The 17,876-nt window shown below is 44.5% G+C and overlaps 1 protein-coding gene across 6 annotated transcripts in view; it reads right to left on the bottom strand.

Annotated features, from left to right (window-relative positions):
- The window catches only part of SEC31B (SEC31 homolog B, COPII coat complex component), a 36,139-nt gene that overhangs the window by 4,037 nt on the left and 14,226 nt on the right, over positions 1 to 17,876 (bottom strand). For 5 of the 6 annotated variants that reach the window (XM_018069095.1, XM_018069100.1, XM_018069096.1 and 2 more), the window contains exons 10-24: positions 16,154 to 16,306; positions 15,220 to 15,450; positions 13,890 to 13,964; positions 13,282 to 13,365; positions 12,240 to 12,348; positions 11,660 to 11,838; positions 10,865 to 10,991; positions 9,617 to 9,762; positions 8,191 to 8,364; positions 7,387 to 7,575; positions 6,479 to 6,692; positions 5,761 to 6,084; positions 4,669 to 4,707; positions 1,778 to 1,833; positions 383 to 529 (exon numbers count right to left, since the gene is read on the bottom strand). In XM_018069095.1, the coding sequence (XP_017924584.1) occupies positions 383 to 529; positions 1,778 to 1,833; positions 4,669 to 4,707; positions 5,761 to 6,084; positions 6,479 to 6,692; positions 7,387 to 7,575; positions 8,191 to 8,364; positions 9,617 to 9,762; positions 10,865 to 10,991; positions 11,660 to 11,838; positions 12,240 to 12,348; positions 13,282 to 13,365; positions 13,890 to 13,964; positions 15,220 to 15,450; positions 16,154 to 16,306 (2,247 nt within the window). The remainder of the gene's footprint in view (positions 1 to 382; positions 530 to 1,777; positions 1,834 to 4,668; positions 4,708 to 5,760; positions 6,085 to 6,478; positions 6,693 to 7,386; positions 7,576 to 8,190; positions 8,365 to 9,616; positions 9,763 to 10,864; positions 10,992 to 11,659; positions 11,839 to 12,239; positions 12,349 to 13,281; positions 13,366 to 13,889; positions 13,965 to 15,219; positions 15,451 to 16,153; positions 16,307 to 17,876) is intronic. The other variant, XM_018069099.1, reaches the window with a different exon arrangement.

The following is a 17,876-nucleotide window of genomic DNA, read 5'->3' as shown; positions in this document are numbered from 1 at the left end:
AAACAGAAACATGAAAGGCTAGAGCAGGTAGATTTCCCTCCTGAAATTACACAACAGAAGGAATTTCACCCCTTCACAAACCCAGAAAATACATGGAAGCACAGCATCTTCAGACTGTAATATAGCTTCAAGTCTCTGTGGATTTCCAACTTCAAGCAGGCTGACAGCCTGCCTGGCCTCCCTCCCTCTCTCACAGCCATACCCAGGTGTCATTTTTCCAACCTGGCAACTCCTCTAACACTCAGGCAGAGATGTCTTGTAAGGGCTAGGGAGTAACATAAGCCCTCTGTAGCTGCCAAGTAATAAGAACCTCAAAAGCTGAGTTGTTTTTCTACTTGACAAGGCGCTGGTGGCTGGGGAATGCCCCACTTCCCCTGGGTACCTGCAGGCTGCCTTCCCTGGGTGCTCCTGGGGGTGACTGGCCAGATTCCTGCAACCTGGATAGCTGAGGATGGATCGCCTGGGGCTCAGTAGGCAGGCCCATTACTGGAGCTGTGATGGGGGCTGGAGGAGTAAATTTCTCAGGCAACTGTCAGCAAGAAGAAAGGAAAGAAAGAAAAAAAAAAAATCAAGAAAACCAAGTCCAATGAAGAAAGGTTGGTTACACTCTCCACAGTCAAATTCAACTTCCTTTCTAACTTGAACAGTGTCCAGTTCTTAAGATGATGTGTAACACATCCCTGTTCTTTCAGCCCCCTGACTTAGAGAATGGGGCCCTTCCTCTTGCATCTGAGATGAACAGTCAAAGCGACAACAAGAAAACTCCTCTGGAATTGTTCAATCAAACAGATCCGTTACCCCTGAAAGCACTGGTCCTCAGAAAGCTGCCTTGGCTCTGCAACGGCACGAGTCCTGAATGTAGAGATTAGCAGCAGTAAAGTGTCCAACTGAGCAAGTGTTGGGGAAAATCCCACGGCATGGGGGGAGATTCCTCTTGCAAACACTTCATCCTGCCCCTGCTAAGCCTGAGAGTCATGACAGATTCACTCCAACAGGGCTAGATCAAAAGGAGATGGCTTTAACAAGAGGCTAATCCTGTTGTAGTGAGCACAGCCTGAAGCAGGTTCCCAGCTATGCTGCCAGAAAAAAGGGCGAGAAGTCTGTTCCAAGCTAAAGAAGAGGAGTGGGGGCTGGGAACAGTGCCAAAGAAGCTTCTCGCCACACCTGCCAACAGGCAGCAGTGATAGAAATGGGGTACTGAGAGCATTTGTTGCAAAAGAGCTCAGCTCACAGGTCCTCCAGGGCAATCATGACAAGGCAGAGAGCCGCGGGACCAATACAGCAGGCAGCTCTCAGCTACAGCTGTCTCAGCTTCATTCAGCAGAAGTGCCTTATCAGTTGGTAACAGCATCTGAGGAAAATTACTGTGGGTCTCACTGTGCTGAGGGGAAATGCTGCCCCCAGCTGTCAGGTGTGAAGGGAGCATGACCTCAGCCGCTATCAAAACAGTTGAGTAGGCAAGGGCCTAAGATTAAATCTGTATTTCTAATAACAAACAACTGTAGACAGCACGGGAAGTACTGACAGAAGATGCAACATCAGAGCTGATAACCATGTTACAAAACAGCCACCCTGGAGAACAGCATGTGACTTTGGATGGCAAAGAGTCAAGATGACTCAAGATTCCAGTCCTAGCTATGCATGAAGTGCAGAAGTAGGCAGACCAACACATATAGAGACCTGCTGAGTTTGTCAAGGAGCATTTATAGGAATGTATTTGCTACATGGAGCTCCCTGGCTAAAAGAGAACCGACACACATTGTAGATGAAAGCTTACCTTTTTCTTTTGAAGGCCTCCTCTTCCAGTAGAGGGATCACTCCAAGATTCCTGAGCTGCCAGAACAGAGAACAAGACACAAAGGTCAGACTTTAAGAAGGTGGCCACAGTACAATTCATGGTTGCTTGCATGGTTTAGAACTTCCTTCAGGAAAAGGGTCCTTGGTTCCAATTCCTCCATTATTACACCTTTAGACTGTTTCAGTCAAGGAATTTCAGACTCAGCTCACAGGCCCATGAACTGTTCTTGCTTCCCTTTCTCTTTCTTAACTGCATTCTTAGCATCTGAGAACATGCACAGCCTTCATGAGGTGATGTCTGATCAGACTGAACTGGCACACACCCAGTCGCACACAGGAAACTTTTTTGCAACTACATGAAGCCTTCCAGATTCTGCACAAGCTGCAGAAGTCAGCCTCAGTCAGGCCTGAAGCTTGGTCAGGACCTGCATGTGTGTTCAGGGGGTTCCTGAGGTTCCCCAGAGAATCAGGCAGTGTGGTACCACAGTGAGAGTCATGCTACAGGTGACAGGGCTTCTCACCAGGACTCACAGGAATGCCTCACAGTGGCAGCCCACAGCAAGGCAGGCTGCTCTGATAAAGGGGGAAAGATTTGAGGTGAGTTGAAATTTTGCCCTTCCAAAATCCTGATCAGAACCAAAGCTTAGCAAAATTTGCTGACTCCCCAACTAGAAGGGAATAGACTTAACCAGTAAATGCCTTGGGAGCAGAGGGGTGTCTCAGCAGATTCTTCTGTGGTACCTTGCCTATAACCTCACTTCAGGTAATTAAAAATCCATCAGACAACATGACATGATAAGACTTCCACACTTCATTCTGCAAAGGTCAAATTGCAACTACCTTGTCTGTTGCTGTCCTGTAAAGGTATCTGCATCTTTAGACAAAACCCCAGTATTATTAACCTCAAGCCCATGAGATAGGAATAATTTGTGAGAAAATAGAATAATTCTAAGGGACAATATCAGAATTGCTGGAGCTCAGTGCCACACTTAATGAGCCACTGATCCTGAACTGAGCTTTAAAAATCACAGGGGAAAGATGCAAAAGGTGCTTCATTACTTTAATTACCTTTATTATTAAAATTCTGGCAGCCTCTTTTTGCCCTCCCTTTTCCCATGATTTCAAGACTTGGTCTCTGATGAGTTTGGATCAGTAGTTTAATTAAGTTGGCACTTCTTTTTATTTTGGGGATTCTGTGCCCTAGAACTCTGCTGGCCCCCACTGAGCCTGTGGCCTAGCAGTCCTTGGCACTATTCCAACCCAGTGGCACTCTGTATCCTCACAGGAAACAGCTATTCAAATTATAGTTTGTAAGCCAGGCACTTAATCATCAGCCATGAGACAACAGGACATTTTGCTGCAGTGAAATGCTATCTTGCCTATGCTACTTGTGAAATAGGATTTCTCACCATCCCTGAAAGACATGCCCCATGGCAGCAATTTCCAGCAATGTCTGTCCTAGAAAAAACAAGACCATTACAGGCTGGAGTCGGGGATTATCCTGGCCAGAAAGGAGATGAGCCAACATGTTGCTGTCCTTCACCCTGTCCCTGACACTCCCCAGGAGCATGGGATTTCTCTAAGTGGAGATCTTTCTTCACTGCACTAGTGATAATATTCACAGAAATTTCTGAAGTGAGAAATTTTGGCCAGTCAGATTGAGTGATTTTACAGTCCCTTTTCAGATTAAGAAAAGTACCAGTCAAAACCAGAACAATAACAGGAAGCAAGAAAGCACTGTCAAGGAAGCCAATTTGCACTGCTAAACTGGGCACGCCCTACATTGCCATTAAAACTGGGAGCAAGTACTGCCAAGGAGAAGGGAATTTCACAGCAGTGAATTCCCGAAGTGTAAGTTCAGCTTGAGGAAATGCTTGAAATCTTTGCCATGGAATCATCTTTCCTTTGACAAGGAAAAATTGGGATATTTTGTTTCTCTGCTGAACAGACAACTCCCTTTCCAGAGTTTCACTCCACACAGACAGATTTGGTTGGTGGTGTTAGTGCCTATCAAGTACTTGGATTTCGTAAGTAAAGCTGAGAGTTTTGTGCCTGGCAGATGGTCTCTGCAATGAGCAGCAGTCACTGTGCAGAGACAGGCCACTAAGACGTTGAGCCTTACCCCACTGACAATGTAGACTAGAAGATAACTACTCTCAACATCAGTGAATACCAAGGAGAGAAATAAGGACAAAGTATCAGTCAGAAAACCACTACAGTCCCAATTCTCCCCAACAGATGAACTAAGATTCAAAGACAAACCTCCTCCTTTAACTAAAGCCAAAAGCTTTCCAGTTCCCCTCGGAACAGAGCCCCCAAATTCTGCTTGAGAAGCTCTATTCCACCACTGCTCCTGCTAGCACTCACCTCCTCCAAACCACATGGGGAAAGCACAAGTGCAAGTAAAGCCATGCACAAGGCTGAGAGCGTAATAGGGAGAAAATGAGAGATGAGTTACAACCACTGGCCTGTTCTTTGCCTAGAGAACCAAGAAAGGAAAACTGGTTGCTTCCCCATCCTGCTGGCCTAGGAACTACCTGAAAAGACAGAGACTGAGAATGGTCTAATTCCTCCAGGACTGGAGGAAAGTAAAGAAGGAAGAAGATGAAGATCCTGTTTTCTCTACCCAAACTCATGATTAAGAGCACTGAGCTTTCATTTCACTTCCAACATCCTCAGCTGTCACTTACTAGTCCTCAGAATAGGTATGTTCCCTACCCCCAGCTGTAGAGGTCCCCAGGCATGCAAGGAAACAATAGCAACGAGCATGCACGCATGCACACACATCAAAAAGTGCACACACCCCCCACATTTCACTGGAAGCAGCAACATTGCCTCCCCCACAGGTCTGGAGGCTTCTCTGGGTACTACCTGCATGATCCATGTGGGGATCTAGCCAAGGGAAGAAACCTGAAAATCAAGGCAGGGTGGAAAAGTCATCATCACCAACAGCTTTTACTCAGTGAGTAATGTCTCTGGACTACTGTCCTAAACAGCTTTTCAGGAAGGAATTTGTCCAGCTGTAGCTCTGTCTTAAAAATGTAGTCCCCACAGGCTTCACACAGTGGGATTTGCTATCCTTGCTTAAACACAGTTCAGCAAAGGATTCCAGGTGGAGGCAAACCTCAGCCTCAGTTCCTTCACTGTCAGAATATGTGTGGCTTGGAGAAACGTCTGCTCAAAAATTTGTGGATTGTCAGTGTTGTTGTTAGGGATCTCCACAGCCTGGCTAAACCCGCTCCCTGAGAGAGCAAAGAATTAACAAACACCAGATGTGGTGATACTGTGGGAAATAGAAAGAAGCAAGGCCCATCCACTGGGAGCTAGGTCCAACAATATATCTTTTCTTCATAATGCTAGCAAAGACTTCACAGCACTTGCATGCTGGGCTGGATTAAAACTATAGGTGCAGAGCGGTCTAAAGCACTGCACAGAGGAATCCAGAAGTGATTCCCAGACAAGCACTTTATGACAACAGGAAAAGAATGGAAGAACTAGAGCACAGCAGACAGAGGAATTTAATCCTGAAGCTAAGCAAGGCATATCTCATGGACAGACAAGCTGCTCTCCCAGCATTTCAAATGCACTTCTTGTGTAAGTTGCGTAAGAAAGGGTGAGATCAGCCAAGCCTTCCAGAGGCATTCCATGGGAACCATCACCCTTTCTGTCAGAGCAAATGCCTCTGGAGTGGATGACTACTCAGGGTGCACTGAGGATCTGAAGAGACATCTTGCAAACACAACCTGGGAGACACAACAGCTTAACAGGCTGAATGAGACTGACATTATTGTTGTGTTTCACCACCACTGCAAGACTCAAGACCATGTGCCTGTAAGGTTTGCCTCAGCACCGTATCCAGCCTTTACAGTGACAGACCAGATCTCAGAAGATCCATGTCCATTCTGTACTGTAAACCCCATCTGGGCTTGTCCTGGACACACCAGTCACACAAGCCATACTTACCTGTGGGAGGAGGAGGAATGGCTGCCGGCAGGGGTTTAGTAGATGGAGCTCCAGGACCACCCTGAGGGTAACCCATGTTCAGGGGGCTGTTGAAAGGTGCTGAAGAGAAATCTAGAGGAGATTGACTTGCCACAGGGAGAGGACAAGCTGCAGGAAGCTGAGATGATGGGACTGAGGCTGGAGTGAAGAGGGCAGGCCTGGGTGGTGGAACACCAGGAGATGTCATGGGCATGGACTGTCCTGGCAGAGGAGGCTGGCTGGGGAAGGGAGCAGGACCAGCAGGTCTGACTCCCACTGGTCCAAATGGCTGAGACTGTGACACAGCTAGAGACAAAAAAGAGAGTGTATCAGCATCACTTGTTTCATGTGCAAACTACTCTTGATGCTCTCTTTCATACTAGTAAGTCTTCCCTTCTTCAAGCCATACCCTAGAATATCCATGCCAGGCATATCTTGCCACAACCCTAGCTAAAACAGTCAAACTGCCACTAAGTTAACTGTGGCTTCTCCACCCCTACATATGCTTAGTATCAGTGGATGCATAGCAACAATTACTAGAACTAGATGTGTCAGAAGCACTGAAAAGCCTCTCAGACAGCTGACTTTCTCTTTGCCAGTACAACAGGTCTCTGAGGAAGAAAGTAGAGCAGCCATCCATGTTGAAGACTTTAGTCTCAGAAAACTTGGGAAATGGACACAACTACCAGACAATGCTTACCTGGCCCTGAGACAGTTGCTGGATTCAAGCCCAAGTTGTATTGTGGGTATGGGTGCCCTCTGGAATAAACACTTGTTTGTGGACCCGTGGTGGCCTGGGGAGTGGCAATGTGGTGAGGTGTCACAGACATGGCTGGCACCGGCTGAGGCGTGAAGAGGGAAGGCACTGAAGGCTGAGATGGTGCTGAAGGGGCAAATGATGACTGATAGTTGGGCTGCAATTGAAAAACAAGGAACTTGCAAATGGCCAACAGAGCCATGTGCACACACACACAAGGAGATGCACTTTTATCCCTGTCACTTCTTAGGCAAGAGAAGGTGCTGCTGCTGCCAGTGCCCTGGATGAACAGGATCAAAGGCCTTTCCTACCACATAACTTTGCTCAAAAAGATGAGCATCCCACTCTTCAGAGTATTCTCTGGCTCTCAAAAGGATTAGTCCTCAGGAGCCAGTTCCCATAGAGTGACCTCCTGGAAACACAACTAGAGGAAATAATGAAGGAACAATAATGAAGTAAAAGAGGCCAGAAGCAAAACTTCCTGAACAGTCTTCCTGTGCAGGAACTGAGATGAAGCCCTACTACACTAATTTTACTAAGATATGAGGGTAAGATGGACATAGGAGAGTGAACCACAGCCCCTCTACCCTCAGATTTGAGATCTCAGTGGATCACTACACTTGTAACAGCCTTCTCCAGGGACTGCATGTAGGACAGGGCTTTCTGAAAAGATGACAAACAGCTTACTTTTGGATTATCACAGAGGTTGTGTTTGTTCCAGTGAAGGACTTCACTGATGAGTTCCTCAGTGTCTGCAGTCTGTGTCATCTCATATTACTTCATATGCCTTCCACAACCCAGTAACCTTCCTCCCCCTCCCCAGGCCATAAACACCTGAGCTTAAGGCCTACCTTCTCTGGATGTCTGGGACCTGTTTTGTGGGCTGCTCCTTCAAGGGCAGAACCACCCTTGGCTGCTGGAGATGAGTGTTTAATGACCCCTACATTGACACGAGTGTAGGGGAAAGGGGGTGGCTGCTGATCGCCCACATTCTCCCCTTGAGCATGAAAAAGCCGGTCTCGGAGCTGTTCAATCAGGAGCTGAAACAAACTGTGCTTTAGAAGAAGCGCTTTGAGAGCCCCAGATGGAATATGCTGGGGAGGCATTTAAAGCAGACTCTGACCTAAAGCACTGTGAATCAACCTGCAAAGCTAACCATTTCCCCAACAGCCACCAGGAAAAAACCCACAACAAATAGTAAATGACAATCTGGGACATCACCTGCCATATTCCCAGGCACATGAAGTCTCACTGCCCAGTCTTTATAGAGTATTCCCTCCCCAATCTCTCCCCACATTTGGGCACCAGAGAGATTTGTTTCAAACTGCAAGGTGACCACTCCTTCCTCTACCATCTAGTTTCAGGAACAAAGGCAGCTTCTCCAGACAGCTGCTTCCCAGTGTTGTTCTCCATCAACCATTCTACAGTTCCATAGCTCCTTTCCTTTTCCCTGAATAAAAGGCACTACAAAGACAAAGCAAATGAAGACAAAAGCCATAATCTGGAACCCTCTCACATACCTCTATTCTCAAATTACCATAATGAAGGTGAAACCTTAAGTCCTGATATATGCCAAAACCCAAGCTCTCTCTCATACAAAGTACCATTTTTCCCCATATAGTACTCTTTTCTACAACAACCTGCTTGTCACTCACCTCTTTAGAAGTGCTGGGTAGGTAATTCATTGCAGCTGCCAAGCATCCTTGTGATGCCAGGAGATTGGCATATTGGGTGATTCGTTCTGCCAAGACAGGGCCTGGTGCTGGTCCTGCTGTGCCTCGGAGCATCTCAATGGACCTGCTCAGCACCATCACCTTCTCTATGAGATCCTGAATAAGATGGGGAGGGAAGAAAGAGACCACTCAGAACGTGACTAGCTTTACTGATCCATCTCATGCTGAGACAATACCAGATGGCTCTCCCAACTTTCAGCTGACATCGGGTCCAACGTGGACAGAAGTTACTCCACCCTACCAAATACTGTCACTGATGACCATTTCTCCAGGTACACTTGGAGAAACACAGGAACGAGGAAGCAAACTCTGACACTGCTAATTTTATAGTAAGGGAAAAAAAGAAAATCAGAAGCCACAAGGACATTCCAATCAACTACAATCTTTTTACTAGGAAGTTACTACACACTCTAGGAGTTATAAGCTATCAGCTTGGAAGAGGAAGGATTAAAACCACACCAGGAGAAATTCACTAGAAAAAACTACTACTGCAGACAAATGGACCAGAAGGTTTTTAGTTATTCCAAACTCCTTCAACTCCTAGAAATCAAAGTAATGTCTATAGCTGTAGAATGAAACATTCCCACTGGTAAGTGAGAGAAGGCCAGCTTCAAACATAACCAGGAGTGCTGAAGATGCCTTTTTTTGCTGTTACTCACTAGTGGGATTGCAAAACCAGGGTACTCTGTAGCAGAGGGCATAATCTGCAGATATCTGAGTGGAAGACTTGTCTAGCTCATTCTGGTGAGTGACAGACACAACAGGAGTTAGTGACTCAGCCAGGACTGGTTTAAGTGTAACAGGTAGGTAATAACATTGACTTAAAAGCCCTGATTCATCTGCAAAATGTGAGTTCCCATACATGATCATTCTACTTGCAGTGGGAATAACAGTCTAGACTTCATTTTATTTTGCCAGAGGCTGTTCTGAAGGTACAGCCAGATAACTGGTGCATTAAGTTATACATGATAAGCACAGCAGCAAATGTACTCCCAGGATACTACCGGTAAGAAGACAGGGAGACCTCAAACTTCCCTGACTAAAAGGAAGCTCAGAGATGACATCAGTATGTAAGAGAGGCGGGCAGGCCATGACTCCTGTCTTTGGCTGGATTTATGTGCAGTGTGGTCAGTACTCTCTAAACACACAAACCCTGAATGTTTCAGAGTGCAAGCCTCCTTTTGACTTAAGCCTGTAATCCAGGCTACAAGGGGATACTTTTGTGAGCACAAACAGGTCTTCACTGTCTGCTGGAAGCCAGATACCCTATTTGATGGGATAATGCAAACTGTTCAGGGCTACCAGAATGGTCTAAAGAGGAGTCAAACCAACATTATAGCACCTGTACCTGGAGGGCAAGTGGTGACGAAGTCTCATGGTTTTTTACCCAGCATTCCACCAACCTCTCCACATTGCCTGACGAGATATAGCAGAGGCAGGCATCATTGGACAAGGTTCCATCTCCCTCCAACTCTAGGCGGGCACCCAGCATGTCTAGAAAGGAAGAAATGCAGCCAACATTTAACACACTCCTTTTTTGAAGAGCTCATTAAACCCAATGCTCATCTCTCAGCATTCTTACTTTGGCTTGGCATGAAAAGCTGTTGACAGCTTTGGATCTGCACCTAATTAGAATCATTTAAATTGGAAAAGACCTTTAAGATCAAGTCTAACTGTAAACCTTACACTGCCAAGTCCCACTAAACCATGTCCCTAAGCCACATCTACATGTTTTTTAAATAACTTCAGGGATGGTGGCTCTACTGCTTCCCTGGGCAGCCTGTTCCAATGCTTGACAACTCTTTGAGTGTAGAAGGTTTTCCTAATACCCAATTTAAACCTCCCCTGGTGCAACTTGAGACTGGTTTATTCTTGTCCTATCACTTGCTACTTGAGAGAAGTACAGCCTCCTTTCAGGTAGTTGTAGAGTGCAGTAAGTATCCCCTGAGCCTCCTTTTCTCCAGGCTAAACAACCCTAGCTCCCTCAGCTGCTCCTCATAAGACTTGTGCTCCAGACCCTTCAACAGCTCCATTGCATAATTCTTGAATAACACAGAAAAATGGGCATCATGAAAGAATCCCAAAGCCAATTTGGTTGAAAAAAAAAAAAGTACTTCTTCTATATCTGCCAATTTTTATATCAGCCCAGATGATGAAGCCAGTGAAAAAATCCAACACTCTTTTTTTGTTTTGTTTGTTTTTTCAAAAGAGGTGTGGGAATTTCTAGGCAATAGTAGGGTGCTCGAAGAGTAAACCTGTTTTTGAGGGAATGAAGTCACCTGACCTTCTACTGTCAAGGAAATACCTTTCTCCACAGAATAAAAGAATAATTATCAGCCTAGTGCCTGTCCTGTTTTTTTCCATGCTACTCCTAGAGGTGACAGGAAGTATCCGCATATATAACTTTACACCATGATTCTCAGCTGCAGTGTGCATCTATCATTCTTCTAACTCAACAGTCCACAGTTATTAAATAAGTTCCAGGTATCTGTAAATGAGTTGAACTTTCCTTCCTCAACTCTATTCACTTCTTTCTGTAAGCAGTCCGGAGGTGCCCTGGCAAGGGAAATTGTATCAAACATAGTACACTGCATACCACAGAGCTGGGTATAGTCCTCATGCTTTGAGTATGTTAACAAGATGGCCAGTGCCTCCTTCCAGCTCTGTAGATCACATGTGCAAACAATATCTTGCCAGTTCTGCTGCACAATGGAGGAAAGCAGCTGCAAGGGAAGCAGAAGGCCTGTCAATCACTGAAGCCAAAGATAAGCTGACAGCCTAAGCAAGGGCACCCACAGCGACAGCTCACTTTCAAGCACGCTTCCCGTTATGCAGCAACTACCTCACTGTACATTAAGGTCCACCAATCTCAGCATCCCTATGTTAGCAGCAACTGGAATCTGATGCCTCTCAGGAAAGCAAAAAAGCCCAACAAACCACTTAAGAGAATATGGAAAGAGCCACACTAGACAGGACTAAAGATCTAACACCTATCTTATTTCAGAGCAGCTGGTATCAATGACTGGGAACACAGTGTTACGATATCCCAACCCCTGTTACACTTTCCTTTTTGTAAATTAATAAGTTAGGAACTCCCTAGTTGAGCTGTAAAGGGGCAGTATGCTCCACAAGTTACAAGCATGAGGAGCTGAGACAGAAACTATTAGGAAAAAACAAAAAGGAACAGAGAACTCAGACATTCTATGTGGACAACATAAAATTGTCCTAAAACTACCAAGATATTAAAATAAATGCCATATCAAGAGGAGATACACAGATTCTGTTGACATTCTACTTCCTGCCAAAGCATTTCCACATATATTCAGACAAACATTTGCCAAGACAGTGCACCCCTTCCCCTACTCAGTGTGCACATAAAACTGTCACTTACCAGGGAGAGATTTGTTTTCTGCTTAGCAAAGTAGCGCCTCTGGGTCTCCTTCAGGAGGTTCTCCCCACCAGCTATAGCTAAGATGATGGCATCAGCAAAGCGCTCTGCTCGCATGCACAGCTCCACTGCACCCTCAAAGTTCCCCAACAAAAGGGCTTGGCTGATGAGTCCATCTGTATCTACAGAGATGAGAAGCACAGTCAATCCAAAGGGGCATCACCCAGATGCATTGATAATGCTTGTTTTAAAGAGAAGGCAGTAAAAAGCATACACAAGCCCAGCTAAAAGAAAATTTAGAAACCCAGATCAGGTTTCACACTTAGAAAAAAACAACACTGACTTGACTCTAAGTCTTCCATCATCTGGAATATTCTCCTAAATTTTTAATGGGTCTCTTATTTGGGAAAAGTATTTCTCTGCTTGATGCTGAGATATGCTGCATGACACTTGGAGTGGTCACGTATTTTAAAAGTATCCATTTGTTGGAGTGGACTAGGTTCTTTCTGTTCTCTCTACTTTTTTGGTTTTCCCTCCTCTCCCCTCTTCCTAAGAGGGCAGAAACACACTTCATGTAACATACCTTCTGTAACAGGAATCTCCAATGTGCTCATATTCTGTGGGATAAGGTTATCAAAAAAGGCTGAAGAGGAGGAAACAGCAGCTACATCATTGCTGGAATTCATCAATAGCTGTGCAAAGAGTGAAGAGGTTAATTAATTCACTGAACACACAGATCCTACCCAAAACAGTTTAGTGGATTATGGAATGGGATGGGGTTGCTCTCCATTTGGTTGCACATGCTTATATAAATCTGACTTCAACTTGGAAACCCATCATGCCTCCTGTCACCGCTCTATCAACCTGTCACCAGGGCAGCAACAAGAGCAGTGCTGCTATTGACAAAGTTTAGGAGATTGGCAGTACAAGACATGCAACAGTGTTGCTGGCCAGCATTCATCAACTCAGCTGTCAGCCCTTGAGTAAGCTGAACAATTTTGGATGGAACAGGGACAAGACCAACAAGAGAAGTCTGTAACTAACAGGTTGGATCACAGCCATGCCTCGTGCTCGACTGAAATGCAGGACACAATTTGTACCCCTAGAATATCTGAGCCAGTGTTTAAGGTTTGTGAAGAAGATTACTAATTTGAACATATAAAAGTTTTTAGAGGAGAAAAATTTACAGTGAACCAGGCCTTGGAAGGCATCAGAAGATGGACATACCAAAATTATGTGAAAAGATATTTTAAAGGAGAGAGATGAAAAGGAAAGAAATGCAAAAGAAATACCACAGCAGAAGCTTCATAGAGGAAATCCAGAACTGTAGCATGAAGTTAAGCTGGGGTGAGGCTAATTCTATCACTGAAGAAATCAGCACTGGTGGAGCAGGCCTTCTTGCAGTGTTAACAGCCAGGAGTCCTTCTTCATCATTCACCCATTTGTTTTGAAGGCAGAAGGGACAGTTATGATCACTTAGTCTGACCCTGTGAGGGTCTGACAGGCCTGTGAACTGCCCTTTGCAATGCCAGCATTGAGCCCAACAACTTGTGGTTGGAATTAAACCTTCCTGTTCATTCTGCCCTCCTCTGCTCTCCCAGGCTGGCAAGATGTACAGGACATACCTGATCTGGTTGTGCAGCGTTTCTATCATCTGCCTCAGGAAGGGGCTGTTTATCTGGGATCCCATTACTCAAACATGAGGCAATCTAAAAAAGTAACAGACATGCACACAGTGAAGCCCCTATCAAAGTAAACACGTGCACAGCAAAGGTACCAAGGGACTGGCAAGCCCCAGACGCAATTCCCCCAGCTCTTCCACCTGTTTGAAAACTTCTACCTCACCCTGTTCCTGTCTGGCTGCCCATCAGAGGCTATTTATCCTTTTCAGTGCATTATCCTTCAGTGCTGAGGAATCCTCTGAGATGCAGAGAGCAGAACGCTAAAAGAAGTTCTCGCAACTGCACTGGTGTTACACACTTCCAAGAGCACCAGCAACTGAAAGTAGGATAACTGGGTTCAAGATCCCTTTGGTTTGATTCAGTACAGCTACATTGTGCTCGCATTTCCTTTTTAATGGGATATACTTCAGGTGACTCCCAGTTGAAATTTCACACAATTTGGTCTTTTGTGTGCTATAAGATCACTTGCTCGGTTCCAGTAGGGACCCTACAATTTTTCTGCAGTAGCTTTAGTCCTGTAAAGGTTTTTCTCTATTGGAGAGACCCTTTACCTTTTTTTGCAGATCCTCTTTACTGTAGCCCAGCAGCTTTAGGAGTTTAGTCCTGGAATCCTGCTCCAAATTCACCTGAGTCCCAAAGGATATTAAAAAGACAAAAAATATGTTACAACTGAGGTACAACTGTATATCAGGATTATGATTGCATGCATATCTAGTGTACTTGGTCATTAATTCCCTGGATGGTCTAGGAATTGCCAAGGTAATCTCTACATAGAGAGAATGGACTGATCTGAGACTGGATGAAACTGAGACGAGGTGGTTGCCTGAACTCCTAGCTGGCTTCACAAGAATTAGTTAACTAATTGTTACAGAAGCTCTCTGGGTGGGGATTTCAGACAGTCCCAAGGATTCCCACAGGCTGCACACAGTCTAGTTGACAGGTGCTATTTGTACATTTCAAGGCATGATTAACATTCTGCAAGGAGAATCTGTCTGTCTCAGTTAAGTCCCATGCTGTTCCTACTACAGAACTGATCAAACTGTAGATAGATAAGATACTTTTAAACAGTCCATTTCAGCAACTGTTCCTGCAGAGGCAGAAATGGTCCTGCAGGACACTTCTGTACAAAAGCCTGGTTTGTAGTTTAAGACAATCAACCATAACAGATCTTATTTGTGTTGGAGCGGTCGCTCAGGACCACGGGCCAGCTGGATTATAAAAACTGACTAATGTGACAGGTCGATGTATCTCATCCAATGCAACTGAAGATAACTGCAGCAATGGAGACCACTGTGACCACCTAGACTACACCTGGCTATCCTATTCAAGACTCCTCGTGCAAATATAATACTATGGAAAAGATACCAATATTTTGCCCTCCACACAATCTGCCTATGAGTGTCCATAAACCACTGCCAAGACTAAGCACTGTCTTTTCAGAAGAGTGGTCACTCCTTATTACTGAACTCTTTCATATTACCAAATTGTCAATGAAACCATTGTCCTATGTAGGGCTAGCCAGTCCTCATGCCACTGCAGCTCTCTCCCTTATTCTGAAGAATCTCACCAGCCATTTGGACTCTGCCTTGAGAAGTAACAATGACAGAACTCCTCAGGTAGCAGGCAGATACAGCTTGGAAGTGTGTTGAGATGAGAAAATCCTGTTTGAGGAAGCCCAAACGAGTCCACTGAAAAGACTATATCAACTGAAAAACATGACAACCTCCAAGATCTTAGCTGCAAAAACTTAAGAAAATTAACTACCCTACTCATTCAATTCTATTTTAGAGAAATATACAGGGCTAGAGCAGACCATAATTAGCACCTTCTCCCCGTGACCATAAAAGAACTGACCTCTGTATTTCACCACAGCCATCCTACCTTCAAGAAGTTCCAAAGGTTCTCATCAAATGGCAGCTTGGCTGTCTGGATCTTGCCCTGGCAGTAATCGAGGAGGTTCCCTGACTGCAAGGCCATCTGCAGTTCTTTGGATCGGAGTAGGAATTCAGTTTCAGTAGTGACTTGACTGATGAATACCTGATGTGGGTAAGTCTGCTGCATTTGCTGTCCAGGAGCTTTGGTAAGACCAAAGGTAATCAGTTTTCCTCCAAACTAAGAAAGACAAGGGGAGACACAATAAGCATTTTTATAAACAGAGGTAAAAGCAACTCATTTAGCTCTTCATTTAGCAAGGCAGACTCAAGCTCAGCTGTGAACACAAGGAACCCAAGACTTTAAATGTGTACGGATGGCAGGGACATTGAGGGAGTTCACATCACTTGTGCATATCTTATCAGGCCTAGCCAATTGCAAGTGTCAGAGAGGCACAGAGGAAAAAGTACCATTTGGAACTGTTTGTTCTTTTGTGACATGGAGAGGCAGACTCCAATGATCGAAACTATCAGGTGAAGAGCAGGCACTAGACAGACAGAGAACAAGTCAAGCCACAGGCTAAAAGAACAATTCAGCCCTCCAAATTAGGAGCAAAGATAAAAGAAAGTTAAATATATGGATAGGAAAAAGACAGAGGAGAATGAGAATGCATGTCAGCCTACAAGGACAGCTTTTATGACTCTTCCTTAGATTTGTTAACTCCTACTTATAATCTCCCACTCTCTGCTACAGGACTCTTTCTTGTTGGAAATATATCTTAATGTTGAGTAGAAGATCTTCATGGGACACCACATTGCACCTTAAACAGGCATTCGAACAACCAGCAACAGAAAGATAAAGGTTTCTCCAATGAAAGGAAAGGATTGTGCCACAAGACAACACATTTATTAAATTTTCAGCTAAAGATGCTTCAGTCACTTACTGCAAATGAAACCCCCACAGGTCTGCGAATCCACTTGGGTGGCTTTTTTAATGGTGGAATCAAGGTGGTCTGAGTTACTTGCTCTGGCACTTGCAGAGGAGGAAGGCTCTGTCCTGTGCCAAAGGGATCCAGGTTGTTGAAGGAGGAAGAGATCTAGAATCAGATGGTGATAGGAACAAGATATAATTCAATTCCTCTCTGTATGGACAAAAAACTATTGCTTAAGAATTAGTTACTTTCCTCACTGATGAAGAACAAGGCTAGTACAGCATCTCTTCCTGGAATACCACCAAGCCCCTATGCAAGAGAAATTGTACTTCCAAACAGTTCCAGAAATTATTTCTCAAGAAAGTTTCACCTTGAGAGATTTTCAAGCAGTTTTTCCTTAGCAAGAGGCAAATTTCCTAACAAACACTGTTTGGCCCAGCACCCAGCTCAAACATTGGAGTTACAAAATTACTTGTTTTATGCAAGACAGTGACAACATATGGTCAAAAGTTATCCAACTTATTTCTTGTTTTGCTCACAAAGGAATTCTGACTCCCTTTCTGTTGCTGGAGTCTTTCAAATGGGTTAGTTTTAAGGAATGTCTCAAGGTTTTATAGCTTAGATGAGACTGATGAAATAAACTTTCTCGTCTAGACAAGAGAGTGTGTCAAAAGTGGCCCCCGATCCAGATTTCTGACATTGAGGGAGTCAGTAAGCATCCATACAATGCTGTTGACAAGCATTTTTCATTTTTAACATTGTTTGCATAGATTTATCAGTTGCTAGAGATAACGCTGTTCAAGTTTGACTGGACCATAGGGAACAGCCCCAAAATTCAGCTAACCAGCACACCCGAAAGGTTGATCAAGGTAAGGTTGCTGAACAAAAAAATCACTGGCAATGTTTTGTCTTTTTGAGGGGAAACCAATTCCAAAGAAAGAATATTTCACAGAATCACAGAACATGCTGAGTTGGAAGGGACCCACAAGGATCACTGAGTCCAACTCCTGGCCCTGCACAGGATCATCCCCAAGAGTCACACCATGTGTCTGAGAGTACTATCCAAATCCTTCTCGAACTTTGTCAGGTTTGTTGCTATGACCACTTCTTTGAGAAGCCTGTTCCAGCACCCAACCACCACCTAGGTGAAGAACCTTTTTTTAATATCCAACCTAAATCTCCCCTGACACAACTTCAGGCCACTCCCACAGGTCCTGTCACTGGTCATCACAGAGAAGAGATCAGTGCCTGTCCCTCCTCTTCCCCTCACAAGAGAGTTGTAGACTGCAATGAGATCTATTTCTTGAGGAACAGCTGATATCTAAGAGATCAAACACCCTACACCTTAAAAAAACAAATATACACAACCAGGGTATCAGTATCATCAACCACGAGGACTGTAACAGAGTTTCTGTCCTAATATCACTGAATTCATAAGAGAGCAACCTCTTGGTCACAAACGCCTTGCCACCATAACTGCCATTTTCTCCTTCTGCTTGTGTTCCTACTTGTTATTCTATTTATCTAGGAATTATTCTATACTACTGTTCTCCAGTTTTGAACAGTGGAAGTGTGGCACATGAACATGAAGAATGCACAGAAAGAAAATTCTCCATGGGTTAAATAAATCCTTAATCTCCCACAGCTGTTGCTTGATAAAGTATTTTCTGCCTCTTGCAAATCCTATGAAACTGAACTCAGTCAGCTGTAAATGACTATATAAATAACATTTAAG

Source organism: Manacus vitellinus, unplaced genomic scaffold, assembly GCF_001715985.3.
Source record: "Manacus vitellinus isolate BGI_N305 unplaced genomic scaffold, ASM171598v3 scaffold_15_pilon, whole genome shotgun sequence".
Classification (NCBI taxonomy): Eukaryota; Metazoa; Chordata; class Aves; order Passeriformes; family Pipridae; genus Manacus; species Manacus vitellinus.
This window is presented reverse-complemented; position numbering and strand designations above follow the sequence as displayed.